The sequence below is a fragment of the Rhizopus delemar genome, genomic scaffold (assembly GCF_000149305.1).
Source record: "Rhizopus delemar RA 99-880 supercont3.1 genomic scaffold, whole genome shotgun sequence".
NCBI classification, from domain to species: domain Eukaryota; kingdom Fungi; phylum Mucoromycota; class Mucoromycetes; order Mucorales; family Rhizopodaceae; genus Rhizopus; species Rhizopus delemar.
Genome location: NW_027137827.1, coordinates 3,345,154 through 3,372,717, shown reverse-complemented (window position 1 = coordinate 3,372,717; position 27,564 = coordinate 3,345,154). Strand labels below are relative to the sequence as shown.

The window sequence follows — 27,564 nt, the reverse complement described above, 5'->3', positions numbered from 1 at the left end:
TATGGCTCGAATCGAATCTGAAATCATGGAACAGCAAGAAGCAAGCATGAATGATGATGAAGAAAATGAACAAGAGAACAATGAAGTTATCTTGGATGAGCCTTTGATTCAAAACAACCAGAGCATTACCGACGATTCATGGTTCTATGAATTATGTATGTCCGAGTATTATGAACAGTATCGTTCATTATTGGAACAGCAAGCAATGATTAATCGTCAAAAAGAAATTGTGGCTAAAAGCTTTGCACAAAATGTAACTGAATGGGCACACTTGAAATTCAAAAGACCTGGAAACAACCAGCGTGACATTTATTTATATGAAACAGCAAAGTATAATCAACTCAAGACTATTCTTCCAAATTGCACCGTCTACCGTACTCTTGTCACCAAAATGAAAAATCACGATCAATGGGGTCAGTTGATGTCTCAAACCGAGGTCGGTTCTTCTCTTGGTGGGGGGATCTGTGACGCAGTTGGTGTAACTTTTGCTGAAGAAAGGACTCAGTCGAAGGAGGGACCTCAGTCCCTAAAGATAAACAAAAAAAAAAATATAATAATCATATAAATATCCCCTCTTATAATTTGACTGAACTTCACTTTTAAAAAATATCTTTTATTCAAATAAACATCGAGTTCCTCTTTATCAAAACTCTTTATTTTTATTTTATAACTCAAGCAAGTCAAGTCCTTTGAAGTCAAATTATCTTCATCGTATCACTTTTATATTCTCTTATCAAGAAAACTCTTTATTACCTTTTACTGTTTGATCTACAATACAAGATCTGGTGGTCACTTACTACAAGCAAACCAAATTTATTCATTTAAACACAAATCTTTGATCTCAAATTCTTTTAAACTCTAAAGAAAAGTCAAATTTACTTCTAAACTCTTAAGGCCATTACAACAAAAACGTTAAAGTTGCAATATAAATATCCCAACTATTTAGATGAAGAAAAAGGACAGTACAGTTCTACTCACATTTTATTTTATATATTTTATTCAATAAACAGGCAACCTTCTCATAAAAGTTCCTGAACCCTTTATTTTTTTTACCTTTACCTTTATTTGATCTTAATTAAAAGATCTGGTGGTCACTACAGTACCTTACTTTAAAAATTTCAAGAAAAACTTCTCTAAAACACTCAAACTAAACCAACCATACTACAAAATAACAACACAATGCAGCAAACTTTGGCAGCATTCGACTTTTCTCTCTCCAATTAGTTTAAATCCAGGAACATACAAACAAATACGTATGAATACAGATAAATCCAGAAAAATACAAAAAAATATAGAATATCCATAAAATCATCAAAAACAGCATATAATCAGAAAAACCAAAAACATATACTTTACTTACTTACTTTTGTTCTTACTTACTTTTGTTTTCACATACCTTGTTTCTACTTACTTTTTACTTATTTCATTTTACTTTTTGATTATTTCAAATAAATATCATTCAAAGTAAACCTCTTTTATTTTTCTTTTATTTTACTTAACATCAAGAACAAGAAGTCCCTTGAAGCATATACACTTCATTGTAATCCCTATTATATTATCTTTTTATTTTACTTTACTCAAAACAGTTTGATCTACTTAACAAGATCTGGCGGTCACTTATTACAAGCGAACTTATATTCAATTTATTACTCTTTTTGGAATCAAAATCTTTGATCTTATATCAAGACTTATTCAGTACAAACCTATTTATACTACAAAAACCTTACACAATCCAATCATCACAATATGTTTTATTCTCCTTTTGGGTTATGTTGTAGCACAAATGATGAAATTTTAGATCAAGAGAACAATGCTGATCACAAGAATAATTTTGATGTCCAGCGACATTGATGTCGTTCGACATAGATGTCAAACAACACAAACAATAAGCCACGCCAATTTTTATATAAATAAGATGAATATTTTTAAACAAAATAACATTATCCAATCCAATCCAATTCAATAAATCAAATCTTCTTACGCTTAAAAAGCAATCTTTTCTTATTGGATCACAATAACCCTTTCTTTTCTTTTTATTTTTACTTATTCTTTCTGATCTGATACCCGAGTTATCACAAATCAAGAAAGTTCCCTTTTATTTTTATCGTTTATCAAACAATCTTATTCTTAACCTTATTGATCTAAAAAGATCTGGTGGTCACTACTCAAAGACAATTTACTCTAAAGAACTGTTAAACGTTCAATCAAGTTACCTAAACTCAAGTCATTCAAGACTTCAAACCTCAATTTAAACAAATCTACATCACTTTAACACAAGCCAAGTCCCAAGTACTAACAAGTTACATTTGGTGGTCACTACGAGGGAAATAAATCAACAAATCAAGAAATCTATCGAACTGATCAAAAGAACTTAATCAAAATCGAATCAACAATATCAAAACACTTACTATCAACAATGGCAACGACAGAACCTATCGCGTTGGTGCAAAGCAGCAACCAAATTCAAGGGTACCGTCCTAAACTAATCGAATTCTATGGCTATGAAGGCGAGGACTTTCGCGGCTAAATGAAAGATTTACCGTCCATCTCTTTGGAAGCCTATAGCGGCGCTAAAATTGAGCGTACAGACGTATGCTATACATCATTCGGAAGCCTTGGTTATCTATTTTTAGACGATGTAACATTAATTTCCAAAAAAGGTAATATGCGAGAAATAATTAGGAAAGAAAACAGGCGCTATAGGCCCTGATTTTTATAGTTATCAATGAAAAATTTCTTTATTTATTTTAAGCACTTCGGAGTTTTTTTACGGGCGTACTAGGTGCTGAGGTATCACTTTCATCAGATTCGCTATTGGAATCGTCATCTGAGATAAAAATAAATGGTTCTTCATCGCCCTGATCACCAGTGGCATCTTTAAAGACGGTTGTGAGCAACGATACCAATGGACCTTGGTCGGCAATGCCTGCTCTGGTGAACGACACTTGCGAAAAACAAGCAAGCATTGCCTTCCAGTAATTGCCAGCATGTTTTCTTCGCCAGATGAATTCCACTAATTTCCATGGCATCATCGATGCTGTGCGATGACGGCTGGTCACTCCTCGTTTGATACCATTCCAAGTACCTAATAGCAGGTTGTTAGCATTGCTTAAGAATTCTATGATCTACACAAGTATGTACCTTCTATTGTGTTAGTGCAGGCACCTGTCTTTGGATCGCGAAATGTTTTGGAGTGATTGACCGTTTGAACAACTAAATTTCAGCTTGGATCGCTGTCAATCCCCTTATGGCCTTTCCAGCAGTCTACCATGACAAGTGAGCCTGTAAACAAGGGTTAGGTGCACTGATCATCAAGTATATACATATTTCAAATGTTACCATCCTTAGCAAAAGTATCGATTATGAGCTTCAAGGTATTTTGGTTGCGGTTAGGTACCGTCAGCAAGAACACCTTACGTTTGGGCGTGCGCTCTACACCTCCAACAACCCAAACACCGTCTACCCTCTTTCCCTTATTGTACTTTCTTTTACCAAATTTGCTCTCATCTATTTCAACAACAATTGGCTGTCCATCACTGCCAACCCCACCTAAGTATGACTAATTAATTACATACTCTGATATCAACAAAGCATCACGTACCAACTTGAACATCTTCAATTCGAAGATCTGCCTCCATTACTTGATAGATATCTTTGACAATGCTGCGGACAGTTGGCAGGCTAAGTCCAGTCATGGTAGATATTGTTCCGTTTGGAACTTGCAGCAGAAAGAGATACACTACTAACAGTGTTTGATGGATAATTGACTTGCGACCTTGAAAGAAGGATCCATCCAGGTAAGAAATACGGCTACGACCGCACGCACAGGTGGTTGAGCCGCATCGCCAAAAGAATCCATCCCTGCTGGACTGGTTCAAGCGCATTTCGGAGCCTTCCTTACACTTGCGCGATGAAAAAAAGGCACCGTTCTCCTTCAAGTAACTTTTACCAGTTGCCTTTAGTTATTTTCCCTCCCACTTAAAAAATAAACTTACTTCAATGTACATTCAGCCGTCATAGTTCTTTCAGCGATGTATGCAAGAGTTGGCATGTTGTTAGCAGCGTTAGAAGACATTGGAGATTGATAAAACTGATAAAAAGATGAAGGAAAGAAAAAAAAAACAGAAATAACAGGCCTTTTTATATTTTTTTACATGTTTTGTTATCTGTCCGAAATCAGCCGATAGATAGGCAGCATCTCCGCAACGGTAATTCGTTTTACCATACAGAACCGATAAAATTTTTCCGAAAACTTTTGATATTTCCAAAAAAAATAATAAGTTACTTAGACCCAAAAATAATGCAAAAAGTAGACTATGTTTGCGGAGCGTCTAAAGGGAATCGAACCAACGCCTTTAGAATGAGAAGCCATTAGCATAACCCAATAACCACAAATGTTGATTTGCCGATTCTCCTTTCGCAAGCCTTTTTGTCATACAATATTTGGTTTTTGGACACTGCACCCAAACCCTATATTCTAAATTATTATACATCGGGTATTTTAACAGTGAAACATCGTGTAAAATAATACGAAATTGAATTTTCAGAATAGAGATGTAATTTTTGTACCAAAAAAAAGCTAGAAAAAAGTATATACTATATCTGTAAAGATATACAGTAGCGGACAAAACTGGTGCACAAAACTTTTTTTCAGCTATAAGCTACCATTACTTGCTCATTACAGTTGCAATATCTATGAAACTATATCAGATGGAAGGCGTACTAAATGTTGCAAATTGTGCAAAGTTTAATCATTGCATTGCCAAAAATGAGGGAGAACCAAGCCTTTATTTATAAGAATAGATATTTTTAAAAAAAACCATAAAAGTGATTAAAACCTAAAAGTTCGTATAATTGCCTCGTCTTTTGATAACAGCAGCAATTCGTTTTGGCATGCTTTCATAGTATGGCTGCATATCACTTTCAGTAAAAGAGTTCCAATCTTTATCGATTCTTTTCCAGAGATCGTCCATGCTTCTTGGTGTGGTATCGTATTGAGACAGCTTTGACTTTAACTGTCGCCAAACATATTCAATAGGATTTAGATCGGGACTGTGTGGCGGCCAATCTTTTAATACCGATATCCCATTATCAGATAACCAGTTAGTGGTATGCCTTGACTTGTGCTTTGGGTCATTGTCATGTTGAAACAAAACATCACAATGTTTCAAACCATAATATGCTAGGCTTTCTTGATACGTAGTAGACAAAATATGGGTGCATAATTTTGAATTCATTGTGCCATCATATACTCGATAAGCATATCCTGGTCCTCGAGATGTAATACAGCCCCAAAGCTAACAGATCCGCCGCCATGCTTCATTGTTTGATTAACATGAAAGGATCGCCAAGGTTGATCGACTTGCTTCCAATAGTAGCGTATACCATCGGCACCCCAAACATTGATTTTGGTCTCATCGCTGAAGATCACAGACTTCCAGTCCTCCACAGTCCATGATGCTTTGTCGCGACACCACTTCAATCGCTTTTTCTGGTTTGTATAGCTGATGAAAGGCTTGTACTTCTTAATTCCAGACTTGAAGCCTATCTTTCTAAGAAGCCTTCTGACCGACCGTTTGCTAATACTGTATCCTAAGGACCTCAAAAAGAGCTGAGCATCAGAAGCTGTGCGTAAGAGTCCTTGTCGAAACTTTAGACGGATGATTGCATTAGTTATTTTTTTAACTACGACCGGTCGACCACCACGGTTACGAGCCTTGATGTTCTTTTCTTCCTTTCTTATCCTGTTGATCGTCCATTTAGAGACTCCTGTTGTTCTAGAAATATCCATTGTCGTACGACCTGAGCGTATTCCAGATTTCACAGCTTCTCTTTTATCGTTGCTGATTTTTTTGGGCATAGAGTGCTGGTACTTTGTTAAAATGGATAGGGTAAAAATAAGAAGTGAAATTCATAGAGAGATACAAATTAGGCAAGGGTTTATATATTTTTTAAAAGCTATTGGAATGCACTAGTGTATTATAAAATTTTACAGCAAACTAGAAAGAAATGGGTAGATTTGAAAGAAGGCTAGACAAGTACTACATTTTTGGCGAAAATTGAAATATTCAAAAAATCACTAAAAATGACCTTATTCCTGAAGGATGTCCGGCACAGTTCCGGTTTACCTAGCATAATGCATATTTTAGACTGCCTTTCAGATGGTATATGCCACAAATGTCGCAGACATATAGCGGAGATGCAATGCTGATTTTAATTTTTGTGCACCAGTTTTGTCCGCTACTGTATATATGTTTACACTCTGCATACTGAATAAAATGAAATTGTATTTCTTGTAAAAATTTTTTTGTCTCTTTTGTACTACATGAATCCATGGCAACTTTTAAATTGGGAAAATGAAAAATTTTCAAAACCAGTGTATGATTTTTTAATTTCAACAAAGGCCAATAAAGTATATCTATTGGATTGTAAGCTCGGACATATAACTATTTGAGTTGCGACGTTCTCTTATCAAGCATACTGAATTTGCTATACTGCAAAAAAAGAAAAAAGAAAAGTATGCTTAGTTTATGTACCCAAAAAAAAAAGATAAAAAAAATTGTTTGTTTACACTGAAAAGATAAAGAATAACATTTCTTAAGTTGCGAAAGGGAACATAGGCTCAATGATTTTATCCAACGAAGAGTAAAATTAATTGATTACAATTGGAACAACAGAATATATCATAGGAAGTAATAAATGCAAATGTTAAATAAGAGATAAAATAAAAATGAACAAGGAAAAAAGAAAAAAAAAAGAAATACAATTTTCCTTTTTTTGACCACAAGGAAAATAGCTTCTACCACAGATGATAAGGCAATGTTTAAACGACTAAAGCTAAGCAGAAAATAAGGAGGAATGGGTTTGGTAGTCATTTTTATTTTTAACTGCAAAAAGAAACAATAATTATTAACATCAAACGAATTTACATGTTTTGAGATTCCTTATAGCAGAGACTATAAAAAAGAGCTATTGTTAAAGAAATAAAATAGAACATCTTAAGAGATTTAGAAAAAAAAAAAAAAAGTAATGTTGAAATTAAAGAATTGCAATGTCAGAATTACTTGCATGTGAAAAAAAGCAATGTTGGAATTACTTGCATGTTAAAAAAAAAGAATGTTAAAAATGACATTTCAAACGAATACCTACTTTTACAAATTGCCTTAAGTTGAACAAAGCCTACATACAGGATCCTTGTTTTATTCATAGAGTATACAAAGATTTACTTTGGGTTTTAGAAAGCGGTTTTAGAAATTGCACTGAAATTGGAAATGTTTTTTTTCAACCAAGAAAAAAAAATCTAACTGAGATGTCAATTAGAAATGTGTTAATTCATTTACCTTTGTTTGCTAATTTCAATTTCTTATTCAATGTATCTATGCTAATTTATGTGCTTTTTGTCCCAACTTTAAGAATATCATCACTTTGTCTTTTTTCTTTTTCTTTTTCTTTTTCTTTTTCTTCTTCTTTTTTTTTTTTTTTTTTTTTTTTTTTTTTTGGGAAAGTAGTGCAGTTAAGTAAGCCAATCAATATAGTACTGAATATGACGGGAAAAGATTCAAATCTTTTAACAGAAAAGTTGAATTGATTTTACTCGATGAAAAATGTATTATTATTTAGTCGCAATTGTATGATGTCGTAATATAGCAACATCAATTGAAATTTGTTAAAGATTCTTATTCTTTGATTTTGGAGTTGTATATAAGGAGTTCATAAAGCGACATATCAATGCATAAAAACTGTTATTGTATTCATACAAAAAAATAAGTACTCATGAATAAATTTAATATCATTGATTTACAGTAAAACCATATCTCTATAAATAAATATGAGACTTCTGCAATAATTACCTTTGATCTGTTGTTCATATCGGTATTTTAAGAATCACATCGGGACCTGTTTTTAAGAACGGTACATCAATGTAATCCTATTTGATAAATATTGTTAAATCAATAAACAACTCACATCATCATTGATTGATTCGTCAAGAAGACAACATGTCATATTTATCCATTATCTTTCCTGAATCTTCCCATTCTCTTTGTATCATTATTTTAACCGATGAATAGAAATAGCGGTAAAAATTTACATATTCAAAAAGTATAAATAACATCAATTGTTGTTGTAAATCAAACAGTATATAATTAGTAACGCAAGTTCTTTATTGTATTTATAATGTATTCTTCAAGCCCATACAAATTCCATTGTTACTGCGCCCAATGCTCTGGAGGAGAAGCAGGCAAGTACCAATTTGTTACGCAATAGACTCTTGCTCGCCATAGAAAGAAAGAAGCTGTTAAAGGTTTGTTACTTACATTAAGATAGTTTTTTTGCTAACGCATCATATAAACAGGTGAATCAGAAATAATTCCAGAAGTTAACACCAATAATGAAGTGATTCCATCAAGTGAAAATGATTCTGAGAATAATGGTGATGAAGACTTTTCTAATTGGCAAGTCATTGAAAATGATGAAGATGATGCCTCTAGTTGTATGGATGTTGTCGAATTCAATGTGCCCAAAGGTAAAAACCTTCTAGAATTGTTTTAATAAAATATAAAATACTTACTTTGTCAAACGTTTAGTTAAACTTGAAGGATTCCAAAGTGATGTTGTTGCTTTCATAGCAATTTTCTTGACGTATTTCCAGCTGTTTTTCATTTCTGAATATGCTGCGGAAATAGTTATGAAATTTGCTAATGATCTTGTTGTCCTCTTACATTATGAACCAATCTTCCCTACCAAGTTGGACACTCTTCGAAATGCTGTTGGAATTGACTATACCTACAAAGGTATGTTTCGCCTTGTTGTCTGTCCTGAATGCCATACCCTGTACCAGCCTGAAGAAGTACACTGTGATTCGAAGTGCACCTTTTCTGAATTTCGCATCACATGTAATGCCCCACTCTTCAAGCCTGCTACGATTGGTGCAAGCAAAATGTACGCCAACAAGGTCTCTGCATTCAATTCCATCAAGTATGCCTTGACTGTGATGTTCTCTCGACCAGGCTTTGAATCAGCAATAGAAGCATGGCGCTATCGTACTCGTCATAACAACACCATGTATGATATCTATGATGGTCAACTTTGGAATGAATTCAAAGATAGAGATGGTAATGTATTTACCAGTCAAGCTAGATCTCTCCTATTCACTTTGAATGTCGATTGGTTTCAATCTTCAAAAAGAACCGTGTATTCTGTTGGTGCTGTCTACTTGACAATAAATAACCTTCCAAGATCCATCCGATATAAAAAAGAAAATATCATCTTGGTTTGTGTTATTCCTGGTCCCAAAGAACCCAAGGACACACAAATCAACAACTATTTACAAGTTTTGGTAAATGATCTGAAGGAACTTTACTACGATGACTTCTTTACCTGTACGGCTGAATCTCCTAACGTGCCTGTCCCAGTTCGTGCTGCTCTGTTCTTGATTGCTTGCGATATTCCTGCTAGCCGAAAGGTTAGTGGGTTTACTTCATTCAATGCCACTGTACCTTGTAACAAGTGCTCAACAGCATTTCCTGCTCGTTATAATACTCATCTTCAACGTGATTTTTCTTTTGGTCTTGAAGATATTGATGCTTGGTCACTTCGTACCAATATTGAAAACCGTTATCATGCAAAAAATTGGAAAGAAGCAACCACCAAGAGAAAAAGAGCCGACTTGGAACAGAAGTTTGGTACTCGGTTCTCTGCCTTACATGATTTGGAATATCTTGATCTTGTTCGTTGTACTGCCATTGATCCTATGCATGGTCTTTTCCTTGGAACAGCAAAGAAAATGGTTAAAATATGGCGTACAACTATTTGTGACCTTACCCATGAATTATACCTGACTGATGCTGACTTGAAAGAAATGCAAAAAGAAGCAAATGATATTATATTGCCAGCACAATACACGCCAATCAATCAGAAAATTGCCAGCGATTTCTCTGACTTAAAGGCTGATGAATGGAGAACCTGGTGTCTTGCTCTTTCTCCTCTTTTGCTCAAGTCTCGTCTTCCAGTCCGTCATAAAGAAAACTGGGCAAAGTTTGTACAGGCCTGTCATATCGTATGTCGTCCATGCATTACCCAAAATGAAGCCACGATAGCACACAAGCTATTCCATGAGTTTGTCCTTGGTGTTGCTGAATTGTATGGTCCAGAAATGGTTACTCCAAATATGCATCTTCATCTACATTTGAAGGACTCCATTCAAGACTTTGGTCCAATCTATGCATTTTGGTTGTATGGCTTTGAAAGACTTAATGGTGACATTAAGAAGATGACGGTAAACTACAAAACAGCATTCGAAGTTACATACATGAAGAAGTTCCTTTCTGTTGTACACTATGGTGACTACATCCGTAACTTACCACAAGGAATTAAACAGAATCCAGTGATGATGTCTTCCTTTGTCTATTTGTCACCAACGCCTTCTGATTCCCTTGTTGCTTCATCTGTTTCAACCAGCTTTGATTTCAGCTTATTTGTCAGTGCTCCTCTACGTTTGAATGATACCTTCACTGGTGCTGAAATTCTACCTCCTGATACACAAGCTTCTGCTAGACACAAAGTTAGTGTTAATAGATTGACTCAAGCCCATTATGGTTACCTTCTTGCCTTTTACAGACTTGTATATACTGATCGAACATTCGCAAGTGCGCTTATTCCAGAAGACCACGATGACTTGTCTACAATGGTACTTCCCGATATTTCTGTTTTCGCTGAAATCGAAATTCTTGGGCAAACGTATCGATCAAAAGCATCGCGTACTACTCGTGGTTGCTATATTGAAGTCGCTTGTAATCCTACTATTCCTGGAAAAGAGGCTGAGATGCGAATTGGTGAAGTTCAGTATTATTTTAGCCATCAGCTTCAAATGAAGAAAACTATAATTCCAAATGGTCGGGTCTTTGCCCCAAATGCTTTTGATGAACACCTCTTTGCTTTTGTACGTTGGTATAACGCTCCTCTTCATCCTTTTCGAGGATTTGAATGTCTTGGTGCCGCGTACTACCACAACTCTTTTCGACCATCTGGTTCAGACTGTATTCTTCCAGTATCGCGTATCTTTACTTGTGTTGCTATGAAGCAAGGTTATCCTGATAATCATGTTGTCTTTTTACCTCTCCCAAGAAAAACCATTGGTTTGTAAAAAGTAAAAAAAATAAAAAAATAAAAAAATAAAGTAAAATAAAAAAAGTAAAAGTAAAAAAAAAAAATTAAAATTTAAAAAATCCAAACACCGCATTTCTTTTTATTTTTTTTTGTTCATTTTATAATTTTTTTTAAAACTGGAAGTCGTCTTCATCCAACTGCATTTCAGAATCAAAAGCCCAAGCGATACTCTCTTCAGTTATATTTTCTTTTCTGACGAAGTCAGGAACAGGCAGCGAACATTCTCTTCGAATGCGAGGAAGAGACTGAATGTTGCTGGTTCCAGTCCTTTGTCTCTTGGCCCTGTCACTTGCTATCTGATCATCCAACAGCTTGAAGAATTCAGTGCACTAAATATTGGATAATGAGTTGATTGCGCTTAAAAAGATATTAATTAAACTTACTGCTGGTGATCTGTACTTTGGTACACGAACTTCAAAATAATCAATGGTTTTTGTACACAAGACAGACATGCGTTCCTTTTCGGTAAAAGGAGTTGTTCTATCTGGATTTTGCTCCAGAAGAACTTCCTCTACCTTATCCATTGTATCGCTATTATACATGTCTTCTTCTTCAGACATGTACTGCTGTTGAAGCAAGTACTCGCAGTTCGGATAGTTGTTGTAAACGCCTTGATCCTTGTGCTGCTCATACATTGCTTTCCGTGTTTTGATTTTCTAAAAAAAAAATCAATTATAAAATAGCAATAGCCTTTATTGTCCTTACGTTGTTTTTTCGAGTCGTTTTAGCAGCCTTTCTTTTCTTTACGAACTCGTCGACAACACCAACCTCCTCTCCAGCCATACCAGCTTTCTTGGTATAATACTGCCTTTCAAGGTATTTCCGCAAATCGCGGCCATTGGTATGCTTGTACGCATAATGGCTATTGACATACTCTTGCAACAGCTTAAGTACTTTTTGATTCTCAACAGACTTTAGAGGCTTGCTGAGATCGTACTTAGATGACGGAGGTAAATCATTGTAATGATTCCTCACAGCATCCTAAAATTAAAGAAAAAAAAAGTAATTATTACACTTGTTTAAATTTAAATTATTAATAATCTTACCTTAATCGCTGTTGCAATTGGTTTTGCACTTTTGCTGGATTCTTGTTCAAGCTCGCTGTAGGCTTCTTTGACCTTGGCAAATGCCACTTGCAAGGCACGCTTTTCTTCCTGCTCTTTTCTTAACATCTCCTTCAAAGTGTCAATTTCCTTTCTCATATCCAGATAAATGGAGAAGGAAAGAGAAGCTTCATCACGCCCAACATCTTCAGCTTCACGCATTCGCTTCTGGACATTGGTCATAGGGGGGTAACCAGGTCTAGGATAGGCAAAGCTATCAAGAATACCATCACTTGACACAAACTCAGGAACAACAGCACGGGAAGGAAGAGCAATTGGCTGCCCAGCAGAGTTAGATGTCGTATTTACCCCATTAAATACTTATTATTCGTATGAGATTACTCAAATCTTATATAAAAAATAACAAGTACTGAATACATAATATTATATATTACATATTCTCTAAGACTCATTTACAATATTAACCATATACAATATTTATATTATTCAAGTTCAATACTAAAATTGACCTTGAGCACACTTCGGTCCCTGAATAATTTTATTTCCTATATAAAGGCGTAGTTTGATTAAATGGGTTCTCTCTCTCGTCTTGAAATCTAATAAAGAGGTTACATAGAGACTCATTCACTAGTTTTCAAGTACTATCTCCTTTTAATTCTCAAATTTTTATCTGCAAATATCTCATTAGAGCCACGAGCATTGACAGGAGCAGGGTTGAATTCGATAATACGGTCAGACATAATGTTATAAGGTACTTTGAAGAAAAAGTAAAGAAACTTAACGTTGAAGTTGAACACACCTTAAATACTATTGCGTTCAATTGTAAACTCAGTTCTATACAAATCAAAAAATCTATAAAAGGATTGATGTCTCAGATCAATCTTTTCTTTTCTTTCTTTCTTTTTTTTGATTTGTTATCCCAGGTAAGTTGTTCTTTTTTTTAAAAATTTTTTTTTCTAATGTACTTTATTAAAAATTCATAGATATACTTATGGCTATTATAAGTTCTTGGGTCCTTTCTGTATCTGTTTATGTGGTACGTAAGTTTCTAAATTTTCATTGTCTTTATTAACATTCAAATTTAGTTTTCTAAGCTTGATTCTGAAGCTGTTTGAACTCCTTGATATCGTCTTCTAGTTTTTAAAGAGGTTTAAGGTAAGAAAGTCGGGTACATCATGTTTCACTGTAATTAATCTTTTATTTTATTCAGTTTCAATTCTACTTTCCTACTGCCTAGTCTACTGCCTTCATCTTTCTTTTGCTTCTGATCTCTTTGACTCTGCTTCATTGCATTTGTTTGTTTTGCCTGTTTTGTCTGCTATATTGTATTGTTTGCTGCTTCTGAGGTCTAGGTAAGTGCAATTTTGAAAAAAAAAAATTTTGGTATCTACCGTTTAAAGGTGTTGTTTCATTATTCCCATCGATCCCTTGTTCCTTTTCCCGCCTTTTTGTATCATTTTTAATAAACAAATGAACTAATAATATATAATCAATATGACGATAAAGCCCCAAAATAAACGAATAAAACTAAATTTTTAACCAATAATACCGTATTTTAAGCCTATTTTATTTCCTAATATAAACCATCCAGAGTTATATATAATCATAATAAGCCAATAAGAAAGTATTGCGAAAAGGCAATAAGCCAGTAAAGAAGTAATATTCAAGAGAAATAGACGTATAAGGAAGTATTACTAAAGGCAATAAACCAATAAAGGAGTAGTATCAAAGAAAAACGCAAGCATGTAAGGTCCAATAGAAAGGTGTTATGTTTGTGTATCATCGTAGAAAGAACAAAGAAGCGGCGCGTCACCAAAAGTAACACGGTATTCCACATACATATCTTAACATTTAGAGCAAAATACACGAAGTATATATTTTATGAAATTTGTAAATATATTGACGTAAACTCGAAATATCTGATTATATTCTGTCAAATATATTGTTCTATATATAGCAATTATGTGCAGTGTCGGACGGCACATGTTATGCGGACCGAACATCACTAAGGCTCTGATGTCCCTGAGACCCTGTTCTCGTCGCAACCCCGCTATCGGGGACAATTAAGAAAATTCGAGAGATTTCTGGACCTCATCATGAAAACATATAAATAGTTGTATTGTTTTGTAATAAATAAGGATTCAGCTTTGTTCACAAGTTCAAGTCTATTTTACTGTCTATTCTAATTTACTATTGGTTGGTTCCATTGTTTACAACGACATTTTTGATAGGTGACTGGTAAATCTGGCTGATAAACTCAACTCGATTCGGACACTGCACCCAAACCCTATATTCTAAATTATTATACATCGGGTATTTTAACAGTGGAACATCGTGTAAAATAATACGAAACTGAATTTTCAGAATAGAGATGTAATTTTTGTACCAAAAAAAGCTAGAAAAAAGTATATACTATATCTGTAAAGATATATAGAGTGGGTGGAAAAATAGTTCCAATGTTTTCGATTTGCAACTTTAAAGCTTTATATCTTTGGAACTACAAACGGTAACGGCTCATAAAAACATGCATTTTGTAGCGCATTTACAGCTAAAATTACTGAAAAAAAATTTTGCTTGTATTGTTACACAATCGGGAAAAAATTAAGACTAAATACAAAAACCAACATTGGAATCATTTTTCCACTATGTGCATTATTTTATTAATATCTTGTATGACCGCGTTTCGCAGCAATTACAGCCCTACAACGATCTGGCATACTATTTATGTATCTCCTACAGTCTTCTGCTGTAAAAGTACACCATTCTTTTTCAACACGATTCCATAATTCATGCACACCTTTTGCCCTAGTATCATAGGCACTTAACTTGAGCTTAAGGTGGTGCCAGATGTGCTCTATTGGGTTTAGATCTGGACTTTGTGAAGGCCAGTTGAAGGTATGGTCACACATGAAGTTGTTGTCCTTGAACCATTGCCTAGCTAGTTTAGACGTGCGTTTAGGATCGTTATCCTGCTGAAATAGATGTCCCGAGGATGGTAACCGTAGTACTCAAGGCTATCCATAAGAGTTGTACCAAGTATTCCGACATAATCAGAAGCCTTCATTGTGCCTTCACTAATCCAGCATGCATAACCAGGTCCGTCATAGGTAATACAACCCCATACCATAATGCTACCACCCCCTCCTTTAACTGTTAAGTCGAGATGATGGGGTTGAAGTTTATCATCAGGTCGACTCCAAAAGTACTTGCAACCATCTGAGCCATAAACATTGACTTTTGTTTCATCACTGAATACCATACGTCTCCAGTCGTCGCTTGTCCAGTTTTTATGCTCTTCCGTCCATGCTAGTCGTCTTGCTTTCTGAACCTTAGTCAATAAAGGCTTTTTTACCTTTATTTTAGCATGGAAGTTCATGCTTTTCTGAAGTGTTTTTAAGTATTTAAAATATGAAAAAGAAGAATTAACGAGACCGAACAATAGTTCTAAAGTCGAATACTTTTATTAAAGAAAGATTTCAAGGCTATTTATATTAATTGAGCAAGACCTGAGATTAAATGACAAGAGATAGTTACGACCGATATGATTTGACATGTATAAGAAAAATTTTATAAACTGATGTAAATAATCAACTGTTGAGATGAAAGTGAAACTTGGCTGTTCAGGGCAGTTGGCAATTATCAGGATCTATTCTTATTCAAACTCATTTGTAAAGATTTAGCTTAGAATGATAAGACTGTTATCTTATTGACATGTCAAAACATGACATTTTCATAACCTTAATGGTGCCCGAGTAACTGATAGTGTAGCCAGTGCATACTAGATACTTATGAACAGCCTTCGCAGTCTTGAGGGTACCATTAATAATCTGCTTACGTATATAAGACTTGGTGGTAACACTTAAAACAGCCTTTCTACCAGGGTTTGCTGTTACTCTACCAGGAGAAAACTTGTTGGCATATCTGCTTAAGGTAGATTTTTTTAGGTTTGGAATACGTTCCATTATCACTGAGTATGGCTTGTTCTACAAAACCAACGATTTGATGCTTTCTTGCTTGTTTTTAGAGAGAGCGCGAACCATACAGTGGCCGTCAAAACTGGTCGCATGTTTTCATATTTTGCCTATACGCACTATCTTCTTCTTCATTTCTTAGTCTATAGCAATGAAATATAGTTCATTCGAAAGAGCAAACTCTGGACAATTATATGGTAACACAGAAATCACAGTAGAGCCAGTATACTGGTAGTAATTGGCACTTAAAGTCCGACGGTACATGCGACCAGTTTTGACGGCGTTTGTAAGTACAGTGAGTTAAAAAACCGTTTCAGTGTTCTTCCTAAATATGGTTTTGCTACCACTACTACCGATATACTTAGTAAAATGCTATATTTTATACATCATATGGAAGCACTAGTCCTGGTGTATCATAAAATATAGAGATAGTATTACTTTTTCAATATTTGCTCACTAAATCTTATAAAATTACTGTTGTATCCACACAACTAATAAAGTGAACATTCATGGATAAACTTGGATACTACAGAATTATAGTCTAACCAGATCTCTATTAATAAACGTGAGAATTCTGCAATAGCCAATCTTGCCCTGTTGTCCTACCAGCGTTCTAAAAGACTATATCGGAACCTGATTACAACAACGGCAGTTCAATCCTATTCTATAATTATCGTTAGATCAATAGTTTAATTACTTCATTGTCCCTTGATTCGTCAAGTAGACAGCGGCTATTGATTATCCACTATCCTTCCTTATATTCCATATCATTCTTTTAACCGATCAATTGAAATAGCGGTAAAGATCCAGACATTCAAAAAGTATAAATACCCTCAATATTTTTTATTAATAAAGTCATATATAATCTTTAGTTTCACAACTATCGTCTTTTTGTAGTTTTTGTCTTCTATTTCATATTTGGCAAAACAATTACTACAGTCGGTGCACTGAAACGGTTTTTTAACTCCATTCAAAAAAACATAAATACCAATAACAATTACGCAAACTTCATTTTTCATTTATGCAATGTACATGAAGCCAGGAGATAAGTATTCTGCTTTGCATTTATTAAAAAAACAAGTATATAAACACGTTATTTTATTAATAAACGCGTAACAAATTTTGTCCTTTTTCATTTAACATTTTCAACCCAATCTTTATTAAAAATGACTCGCTCTATTTCCCAAGACACTCAAAATGATTTGAGAGTGCTGCTAGATACCGATTTGTCTTATGAAGAAATTGCTGATCGCTTGACTCTCTCTAAAGCCACTGTTCATCGATATTGCAAAAAATGGAATATCCAAAGACCCGATAATACTGGCGGACGACCTCCGATCTTAACTAAAGCAAGCAAGTCTCTCATGAAGAGAATGGTAATCTTAGGACGACTGAAGTCTGGTGTTGAGGTTTTCGATTATTTCAAGGCCATTTATCCAAGGTTGACTTATAACACCACCCTAAACGCCTTAAAAAGCCTAGGATTCAAAGCCCGACCCAAAAGAAAGGTACCTCTTTTGTCAGCAAAACACAGGAAAGCACGTTTGGATTGGGCACTTGCTCATAGATACTGGACCACTGACGACTGGAGAAAGGTTATCTTCTCTGACGAATCGAAAATCAACGTTTGGGGTTCTGATGGAGTTGAATTCTACTGGAGTCTGCCTGGAAGCCCATTACAGCCTCATCATGTAATTCCAACCGTAAAACATGGAGGAGGAAGCGTTATGGTGTGGGCTTGTATGACTTCCCATGGAGTTGGGTATATCTGCGAGATATACGACGGCAGAATGACTGCACCGGATTATATCCATATCCTAAAAACTGAACTGGCAGACACCCTGGCTTACTACCGATTGGGAGATGGTGATTTCATTTTTCAGCACGATAATGATCCAAAACACACTGCCAAGATAACAACAACTTATCTTAAAGAAGAAGCAAGATACCCAGTGTTGCCTTGGCCCTCTCAATCGCCTGACCTGAACCCAATTGAGCACATGTGGAGACATTTAAAGTTGAAATTAACTCTATATGAGCAAAGAGCAAGAGGTGTCCATGAACTATGGGAAAGAATCAAAATTGAGTGGGAAACATTTGATAGGGATGTTTGTTGTAAATATATTGATAGTATGCCGGCTAGAGTTTAAGCTGTAATAAAAGCTAAGGGTGGAAATACTATATATTAGTATTTTTTTACCTAGTTAAAAAACCGTTTCAGTCATTGCCTTTTTTAAAATGGCCATTGCTCAAGATGTACTTCATAGATTAAGATGAGATGTACATTGCTTTGTTGCAAAAAAGCGATATAATAACATAATAAAAAAGAACACGTGTACTCTAGATACTTTTTTGAAAAAAAGGATAAATGTGTGAGTTTCAATTTTACTGAAACGGTTTTTTAACTCACTGTAACATAATATAGTCACAAAAATGTGGCTTAATTGCAATTTTTTCATATTTTTTTCTTCTCTTTCTTCTTTCATCGTAATATTATTTACATGTAAGTGTTTTTTTGTTAAATTGCAGCACTCCATTAAGACATTATACCATTGCAGATCCGACATGCGTGCAATTTCAAATGACAAAGCAAACAACATCTACTCATTGCTGAGATCCAAGAAGTCAAACAGCAAAATAGCAAAACAAGTTGGTGTTAGTCGTACCACTGTTCAGAAGTACCGCTCATCTCTTAAGATGAGTGGAAATGTTGATGAAGGTGGTCGCCCATCTCTAATTAGCCAACGCATGGTGAACTACATCCGGAGATTAGTCACCTTAGGAAGAAAAAATAACGCTGTAGAGATCCAAAAAGCTCTAAAAGAAGAATTTGGAATGTCAGTAAGTGACAGTACCGTACGCCGCGTTCTTAAAAAAGCTGGCTTTATAGCGTTTGTCAAGCCTCAAAAACCTTTGCTACGCAGCCAAAACATCGTGAAACGCCTTCAGTGGGCCAAATCGCACCAACATTGGACTGTGGATGACTGGAAACGTGTCATATTCTCTGATGAGACTAAAGTAAATCGTTTTGCATCCGACGGAAAGGCTTATGCATGGAAACTACCCCATGAGGAATTGAACTCGCGACATGTACAGCAAACCGTCAAGCATGGAGGCGGCAATATCATTGTCTGGAGCTGCATTACATGGGAAGGAGTTGGGTGGATAGTTGATGTAGGTCATCGTATGAATAGCGAAGGCTACCTTGAGGTCTTAAAAGATGACTTACTCAAGACAATGGAAAGTTATGGCTTGGATTCCTCCAAAATGGTGTTTCAGCAGGACAATGATCCGAAGCATACATCGAGGTAGTGAAAGAATGGATTGACCAGCAGCAATTTGAAGCATTGGAATGGCCTCCTCAATCACCAGACCTAAATCCCATAGAGCATATGTGGGCTCATTTAAAGAGAGAGCTATTTCATAGCTATGAGGCACCACCAACTAGTATGCATGAGCTATGGGAGCGTATAGGTCAGACCTGGTATGCCATTTCCAAAGAAGAATGCCAAAAATATATCGAAAGTATGCCGAAAAGATGTGCTGCAGTTATTAAAGCAAAAGGTCGTTGGGCTAAATATTAATTTTTTTAAATAAAGTGTGTAAAAATGTTGACTTATTAATGCCGTCAAAACTGGTCGCATGTACCGTCGGACTTTAAGTGCCAATTACTACCAGTATACTGGCTCTACTGTGATTTCTGTGTTACCATATAATTGTCCAGAGTTTGCTCTTTCGAATGAACTATATTTCATTGCTATAGACTAAGAAATGAAGAAGAAGATAGTGCGTATAGGCAAAATATGAAAACATGCGACCAGTTTTGACGGCCACTGTATATTCGCTCCTTAAAAACTGACATTATAGCCTTACAAGAAACTCATGCCGATACATTCGCCTTTCATTCTCAATTTGAATTATGCCTTCAGACTTACTCAGCCACATGGACTCGCCATTGTGGCCTAATCTCTTTTAATCGTCAGCTAGCGATTGAACCACGCTGGTCCTCTGTAGACGGACGGCTCCTCGTCGCTCAAGTCACAGATGCATCAGGAGCGTATGATCCTCTTCTTATTTACGTTCTCTATGCTCCTGCGTATCACACAGATCGCCCCGCTTTCTTTCACTCTCTCAAATCAACGCTACACTTTGATGATGCGCCCCCACAACGTACCGTTCTGCTAGGAGATTTTAACCATAATATCCACCTCCCTATGACACATCAGCTACTTCAACCTTGGAAAGAATGGCTGCACTCCTTCTGGCACGACACCTTTCTCAGCGACTCCAATCAACACTGTCTGCCTACTTTTGGTACTATCTCAACAATTGACTTCATCCTGGTGACAAGCGACATGCAACACCTCACCACTTATCCACGCCTCACTTATGTCAAAGGATGCGATCACTCAGCACTCACGATCTGTCTCACTATGGGTTCTGTGAAAGTGGGTCCTGGCATATGGCGCTGCTGTTGTAGAACAGAGTCTGATCATAACGGACATTGAATAATCACAACTAAAAGAAGTATATTAAAATTGATAAAAGATAATAATTTAAATCTTTATTAAATAAAATATATTCTTCTTCTTTTTATATAAAACTACCACTATTAGATTCATTCTATAAAGTAAACATGAACATTAAATAAGTCATGATCTTTACTATTCATCATTTCTGTAAATGAATAATAATGGATCAGGTACCTAGTCAACTTTGATCTGACTGGAGGCATTTCATATAAATATATCTTTCCTCTCAATGAAGACGGGACAACTCTCCCAGATCAGTTAAAGAACAATAAGATCTATAAAAACAACGAATTAAAAATTTTCATAATCGATTCAGTGATCACTATTCAATCAAACGTGTCAATGATTGGATCTACGCTCATAACTACTCATTTACCCGTCAATTGATAGAAGAATATAAATAGTAGACTTTGTAATGTTTTCTTTTTAACAATTAAGATTGTCTTAAATAAAGTTCAGTCTCAAAAAGTATTCTTTTGGTTTATCTTTGTTATTTCTTTTACTTTACCAGAACATAACATTTTACTTTTTGAATTCCAAACTTTATCGCAAATATGTCTACTGATCAAGAAAACCCCATGGTTGACCCCGTTGTCACTAGCTCCCCTGGAAATGAAGGTTCTATCATCTCTGATCTTTCTTCTCCTCTGTCCGAACCTCAAGGAAGTATGGCTAGCAAGTACGCTTCTGAACCTACCCCTATGGATACGGATACTGCTACACCTGCTCCTAAAGTGCTGGAATCCACTGCTGATATCATAAAGCGCAAGTTCCAAATCATTGAAAATCTCAAGAACCACGCCAAATTGCACTTTATGGAATATATGGTTCTGAATGAAGACGATTCTGATCCTGCTGCCGCTCTTATTGCACATCAAAAGTTCAAAGAGTGCGAAGAAAAGGTTAATAGAGCAAAGGAGGCTCTCAAGTCGTTCACTGCCATGTTTGAAGAGGTGAAACCCCCTGTTGATGGTCCCAGTAATCATTATCTTCGTCTGGTTGTACCAAATGATCTGCCTACGCTGCAATTAAAAGGTGATGCAATTTGGAGAAAGAAGGCTGAGTGCTACGACAGTGCGTATGATTTTTGCAACACCTTTGAAACTGTCTTGCGCGCTCATGGTCAAGCCCTCAACTCCAACTGGGAACGTTTGCTGCCGCTCTGCATGAACCCTGAGCAAGTCTCTTGGTGCAGGGAAGCACTGCTCGAAAAGAATCTCTCTTGGAAACAAGTCCGCCCTATGATCTTGGATCATTTCGACACCCCTTACCGCAAGTTCTTACTGATGGTTGAAGTCGGTTCCATGTGTCAAGGCACTTACGAGAGTAATAGGGAATACTCTAACCGTTTCCAAAAGATGCGTCGTGAAGCTGGTATGGAAGACAGCACTCTCCTGGCTGTTACCTATTTTGCTTCATTAAAAGCATCTGTCAAGTCTGTCGCGCAACTAGCGATATCCTCTCACTTTGGCTCTCGCTTACCTAGCTCGATAACTCAAATCATCGACTTGGTACTTGCCTCTGGTGAAGATTCTGCTTTTGCTGCCAAGACTCCCCATAAACGTGCTCGTCCTATGAACGATGATGAACGTACACCTCATAATGCTGGTAATACTAGTAAAGCTCCTTTTGGAACTAATAAAGTATTGGCCAACAAGTTCAAGACACCTCTGGCAAATAAGGGAAAGTATAAGCCCAAGCCATGTACTTACTGCCGCAAGGATTGGTTCCAAGGTCATAAGTGCAAAGAGTTCTTAGATGCTAAGAATAATAATAGCAATAATAAGGACAATGTTGTACATATAAACCGAATGGCCGTAAGAACTGAAAATAATGTATCCGATGAAGAGGATGAATGTGAGATAAACAGCCCTCTCAACCGTATGGCACTTGACTGTAAGTCTAAAAAAGAAAAAGAATTAATAGTTACTCGAGACTTTAAAAGTACTAATGATAATTCTATAACTTTTCCTATACTTGCAAACAATAGAAAAGCCATCACAATCTTGGATACTGGAGCAAATTTTTCCTCTATAAATAAAAAATTTTGTTTCCAAAATAATTTTTTAATTATTCCTCCTAAAAATAATAATGTCATAAAGTTAGCTGACTCTGACTCTACTATTAAGAGAATTGGTTTAACTGAAGTAAACATTAAGTGTAATGGAAAAAGCTTTAATCATACCTTTGAAGTAATGAATTTAACAAATGATCACGATATGAGTATTGGTACTGATTTTATGAGTAAACTTGGTATTGGTCTTACTGGTCTTCCTTACAAATGGGATGATAGTAAAGTATCTTTAGACAATTCCAAAGTACCTGAGCATAAATTCAATGACTTTAGTGAACTCTTGAATAAAGTTGATGATGAGATGTCTGAATTAGAGAACTGCCCCGCTGGTTCATCTAATGAACATCAACAAGCATTAAACTACATTAAACCATTAATCCAATTAAATCAAGCAATACCTAAAGGTTCCTTTTGTACTATACCGGAATCTGTTGTCTCGATTGAAACTCCTGAAGGTGTCACATCTTATCGACGTCCCTATCCTGTGCCTTTAGCATATCATAAGATAGTACAAGATCAGATAGATGAATGGCTGGAGAATGGTGTAATCAAGAGAGCTCCTGCTAACACCGAGTGGAACTCAGCTTTGACTGTAGTAAAGAAGACCAATGCTAAGGGTGAAGTAACTGGTTACCGTGTGTGCCATGATCCCAGACATGTTAATGCTCTTCTAAAGTCAATTGACAGAATGCCCTTACCTAAAATTTCTGAATTATTTGAGGAATTGAAAGGAGCAACTGTATATTCCACTTTGGACCTTAAATCTGCTTTTAACTCTTTAAAAATGAATGAAGAGCATGCACACAAATTAGCTTTCTCTTGGAACTCTGTACAGTATATACCTGTTGGTACTCCTTTTGGTTTAAAGCATGTATCCAGTGTAATGCAGAGAACTATGAGCATCGCATTAGAAAACATGTCCTTTGCTAAATGTTTTGTTGACGACATAGTTGTAGCATCTACTTCCATTGAAGAGCATAAGCAACACTTGAAGCAAGTAATCGATAAACTTACTAAAGTAAATCTCAAGTTAAATCCTGATAAATGTACATTTTTTCAACGCAAAATTAATTTACTTGGTTTCAGAATATCTCCTAAAGGTGTTTCTCTTGACCTTCGTAAAGTTGCTAATGTGCAAGAATTTCCTGTTCCCAAGACTGGAAAGGATATAATGAGATACTGTGGACTCATAAATTATTTCCGTCCTCATATTCCTAAAGCATCCGCATTATTAGCTCCATTGGATGCGTTAAGAAATGAAAAATCATTGATTAAGTTATGGAATGATAAGCACCAACAATGTTTTGACAACTTAAAGAAAGTATTGTTAGAAAATGTAATTCTTTCATACCCTGATATGAATCAACCTTTCTATGTCGCTACCGATGCCTCTAACGTTGGTATAGGTGTCATTCTGTATCAAAAGATAAATGGGAAAGTACATTATATCTCTATGATAGCTAAAACTTTATCTAAAAGTGAACGTAACTATTCAGCTACTAAGCGAGAATTATTAGCAGTTGTATATGCTCTGAAGAGGTTCCATAAGTATTTATGGGGAAACAAATTTACCCTGTATACTGATCATAAGGCACTCACTTATCTTCATACGCAAAAGATTGCTAACGCTATGCTCATAAATTGGTTCGATACACTGCTCCAATATGATTTTAAAGTCGTTCATTTACCAGGTGTAGATAATATTCTCCCTGATACACTTTCTCGTCTATATGAAATTGAAGATCCTGTCAATGAACTGGGAGGGGATAAGCCTCATCTTTTGAATAGAGCAGCAGTAAAACTACCCAGTGAAGACAAAGGTGAATACATGACACCTCCGGATCCAGAAGAACGTAAACTACTTCTTCTACGTGAGCATATTAAAGGACACTTTGGTTCTGATGCAATTTACCATGCCTTAAAACGTAAAGGTATCTATTGGTCCAATCTGAAAAATGAAGCCGTAGAACTTGTTAAGAGTTGTATTCCATGCCAACAATTTAACATAATCAAAAAGGGTTATAATCCTCTAAGACCCATTACTGCCACATTACCTGGAGATAGTTGGGGCATTGATTTAGCTGGTCCCATGAAAACTTCCTTGAATGGCAACAATTACTTATTGATTATGGTTGACATTGCTACACGTTACTGTGTATTGAAACCCTTGCCTGATAAGCAATCTATGACAATTGTAAAAGCTTTAATCGATGTCTTCTCGCATTATGGTTTTCCACGTGTAATCCAATCTGACAATGGTGGTGAATTTGTAAATGAGCTTATGCAGTTACTTGCTGAAAATGCTGGTTATGACCATAGACTCATATCTAGTTATCATCCCAGAGCTAATGGAGTAAGTGAACGTTGGGTACAAACTGCTGTAAATGCAATAAAGAAACAAATCGAGGGTGCTAAAGCAGACTGGGATTTATATGTTCCTTCTACACAACTCTACTTGAATGGTAAACATAATGAACGTACTAAGACGCCACCCTTCACTTTAATGTACGCTCGTAACATGAATGACTTTGAAGATTTTAGCAAAGAAAAAAATAAGGCAACTAAAGAAGAAATAAATAAACAACACCTTCTCAATATAAAAAGAATGACGGAGATTGTATTCCCTGCCATATATGAACGTACAAAAATAATCACAAACAATCAGAAGGAAAAGTTTGATGCGTCACATAAACTAATTACGATCCCTGAAAATAGCTATGTAATGGTAAAAGTAAATATTAAAACCAACAAGTTAGATCCTAACTATGAAGGACCTTATAAAGTAAAAAGAATTACTCAAGGAGGATCGTATGTACTAGAAGATGAAATGGGTGAATTGTTATCTAAAAACTACCCACCTTCTGCGTTAAAACTCATCTCACAAGATGAAGTTATATCAACAGATAAATTCTATCAGGTAGAAGCCATCTTAGCACATAAAAAGCTTAAAGGCAAATATCTTTATAAGTGCAGATGGAAAGGCTATGATAAGAGCGATGATACCTGGGAGCCTGCCTCTAACTTTACCGATCCTAAATTCATTACTGAATATTGGCAAAGAGTTGGTATAGTTCCTGAAGATATTAAATATAGATATGACCTTCAAAATAATAAAGGAAAATCTAATAACGTGAAGTTAATAAATACTTCTCATACAGGCAAACGAAAGACCAGAACAGATCTTAATGAAAACAGCCACTCTTCTACAACAAGTAGTAATAAAGTAAATGGCAATATAAATTCTAAAAGATCTAGACGGTATTAGTTATACCTGGGAGGGGATTATGTTGTAGAACAGAGTCTGATCATAACGGACATTGAATAATCACAACTAAAAGAAGTATATTAAAATTGATAAAAGATAATAATTTAAATCTTTATTAAATAAAGTATATTCTTCTTCTTTTTATATATAAAACTATCACTATTAGATTCACTCTATAAAGTAAACATGAACACTAAATAAGTCATGATCTTTACTATTCATCATTTCTGTAAATGAATAATAATGGATCAGGTACCTAGTCAACTTTGATCTGACTGGAGGCATTTCATATAAATATATCTTTCCTCTCAATGAAGACGGAACAATTCTCCCAGATCAGTTAAAGAACAACAAGATCTATAAAAACAACGAATTAAAAATTTTCATAATCGATTCAGTGATCATTATTCAATCAAACATGTCAATTATTGGATCTACGCTCATAACTACTCATTTACCCGCCAACTGATAGAAGAATATAAATAGTAGACTTTGTAATGATTTCTTTTAACATTAAGATTGTCTTAAATAAAGTTCAGTCTCAAAAAGTATTCTTTTGGTTTATCTTTGTTATTTCTTTTACTTTACCAGAACATAACAGCATTGAGTTAAAGGAGTGGAATTAGTTATGACCGAATAATAGAGAAAAGACTGTAATAAATCTTTGTAAAGCATTCATTACTCTGATTTCTTATAAATTGAATATGAATCATGTTTAAAGTATGTTGGGATACGACAGTTGTTGAGCGGAATTTTTGTTTTATGAACGGATGCATTATCCAAAAGAAGAGCAATTTTTCCATTTTGTCTTCCAAAGGCAACATCTAACTTTTTCACGTATGCTGTGAAAATTTCATTTGTCATCCAAGCATTAGTAGAATAGTGGTATTCAACTTCATGTTTTTTTCCAATTGCTGTCATGGATAACAAATTGGCTCTTGTTTTAAAACACTTGGGGCTCTTGTGTTGTCCGATAACAACTGGGTGCCCTTTGTAAGACCCATCCGAGTTACAGAGCAACCCAACTGTCAGACGAGTTTTACTTTTTTTAAGACCACCAAGCGACTCGGAACATATGGTTCTTCTTGGTGGTTGCTGGTAGTATAAGCCTGTTTCATCAAAGTTCATGATATCTACAGGATCATATGGCTCAAGAAGTTCCTCTATCTTCCTCAATTCGTTCTGAATGTTTTCAGAAGAGATGTCCACTGAGGCACTTTCACCATACATTGGCCTGGATCTTACTCCAATTCGTTTAAAAAGTTTTGTAAGCCATCCAGAAGAAAATGAAATTTCTTTTCCAGGGATTCTATACTTCACTTGAGCAATATGTCTCACATATCGAAGGATTGAGTCTCGATTGACTGGCAGATTGCTATTGTTCATGTCTGCAACAAACTTTTCGACTTCATCATCAAGTTGAGGATAACGTGTTGTTTTTTAGACTTTTTGCTATTTTTTGACAACATTAACATTACTATATAACGTTTCA

General features: G+C 35.5%; 11 protein-coding genes across 11 annotated transcripts; 5 read left to right on the top strand and 6 right to left on the bottom strand.

The window, feature by feature from the left end:
- Position 1: 1 nt before the first annotated feature.
- On the top strand, positions 2-862 carry RO3G_01312 (uncharacterized protein; the record flags this gene model as incomplete). Its single annotated transcript, XM_067655903.1, has 2 exons — positions 2-478; positions 677-862. 2 exons carry the CDS (start codon positions 2-4, stop codon positions 860-862), a joined length of 663 nt encoding a protein of 220 aa, XP_067512004.1.
- Positions 863-3,328: 2,466 nt separating this feature from the next.
- Positions 3,329-4,075, bottom strand: RO3G_01311 (uncharacterized protein; the record flags this gene model as incomplete). Its single annotated transcript, XM_067655902.1, has 3 exons — positions 3,329-3,549; positions 3,602-3,810; positions 3,996-4,075. The coding sequence occupies 3 exons, from the start codon at positions 4,073-4,075 to the stop codon at positions 3,329-3,331; spliced, it is 510 nt and encodes a 169-aa protein (XP_067512003.1).
- A 763-nt stretch (positions 4,076-4,838) lies between these two features.
- RO3G_01310 (uncharacterized protein) lies at positions 4,839-5,791 on the bottom strand (the record flags this gene model as incomplete). The annotated part of the gene is made up of 2 exons (XM_067655901.1): positions 4,839-5,191; positions 5,386-5,791. The coding sequence occupies 2 exons, from the start codon at positions 5,789-5,791 to the stop codon at positions 4,839-4,841; spliced, it is 759 nt and encodes a 252-aa protein (XP_067512002.1).
- A 2,270-nt stretch (positions 5,792-8,061) lies between these two features.
- RO3G_01309 (uncharacterized protein) lies at positions 8,062-11,143 on the top strand (the record flags this gene model as incomplete). The annotated part of the gene is made up of 4 exons (XM_067655900.1): positions 8,062-8,100; positions 8,266-8,302; positions 8,354-8,524; positions 8,586-11,143. 4 exons carry the CDS (start codon positions 8,062-8,064, stop codon positions 11,141-11,143), a joined length of 2,805 nt encoding a protein of 934 aa, XP_067512001.1.
- A 352-nt stretch (positions 11,144-11,495) lies between these two features.
- Positions 11,496-12,698, bottom strand: RO3G_01308 (uncharacterized protein; the record flags this gene model as incomplete). The annotated part of the gene is made up of 4 exons (XM_067655899.1): positions 11,496-11,822; positions 11,914-12,147; positions 12,213-12,548; positions 12,687-12,698. 4 exons carry the CDS (start codon positions 12,696-12,698, stop codon positions 11,496-11,498), a joined length of 909 nt encoding a protein of 302 aa, XP_067512000.1.
- A 2,164-nt stretch (positions 12,699-14,862) lies between these two features.
- Positions 14,863-15,606, bottom strand: RO3G_01307 (uncharacterized protein; the record flags this gene model as incomplete). The annotated part of the gene is made up of 3 exons (XM_067655898.1): positions 14,863-14,873; positions 14,968-15,168; positions 15,264-15,606. 3 exons carry the CDS (start codon positions 15,604-15,606, stop codon positions 14,863-14,865), a joined length of 555 nt encoding a protein of 184 aa, XP_067511999.1.
- A 322-nt stretch (positions 15,607-15,928) lies between these two features.
- Positions 15,929-16,192, bottom strand: RO3G_01306 (uncharacterized protein; the record flags this gene model as incomplete). Its single annotated transcript, XM_067655897.1, has 1 exon — positions 15,929-16,192. The coding sequence occupies one exon, from the start codon at positions 16,190-16,192 to the stop codon at positions 15,929-15,931; it is 264 nt and encodes an 87-aa protein (XP_067511998.1).
- Positions 16,193-17,367: 1,175 nt separating this feature from the next.
- RO3G_01305 (uncharacterized protein) lies at positions 17,368-18,351 on the top strand (the record flags this gene model as incomplete). The annotated part of the gene is made up of 1 exon (XM_067655896.1): positions 17,368-18,351. The coding sequence occupies one exon, from the start codon at positions 17,368-17,370 to the stop codon at positions 18,349-18,351; it is 984 nt and encodes a 327-aa protein (XP_067511997.1).
- Positions 18,352-20,012: 1,661 nt separating this feature from the next.
- RO3G_01304 (uncharacterized protein) lies at positions 20,013-20,709 on the top strand (the record flags this gene model as incomplete). The annotated part of the gene is made up of 2 exons (XM_067655895.1): positions 20,013-20,036; positions 20,185-20,709. 2 exons carry the CDS (start codon positions 20,013-20,015, stop codon positions 20,707-20,709), a joined length of 549 nt encoding a protein of 182 aa, XP_067511996.1.
- Positions 20,710-21,287: 578 nt separating this feature from the next.
- Positions 21,288-26,072, top strand: RO3G_01303 (uncharacterized protein; the record flags this gene model as incomplete). Its single annotated transcript, XM_067655894.1, has 1 exon — positions 21,288-26,072. One exon carries the CDS (start codon positions 21,288-21,290, stop codon positions 26,070-26,072), a length of 4,785 nt encoding a protein of 1,594 aa, XP_067511995.1.
- Positions 26,073-26,750: 678 nt separating this feature from the next.
- Positions 26,751-27,302, bottom strand: RO3G_01302 (uncharacterized protein; the record flags this gene model as incomplete). The annotated part of the gene is made up of 1 exon (XM_067655893.1): positions 26,751-27,302. One exon carries the CDS (start codon positions 27,300-27,302, stop codon positions 26,751-26,753), a length of 552 nt encoding a protein of 183 aa, XP_067511994.1.
- Between the last annotated feature and the right edge of the window lie 262 nt (positions 27,303-27,564).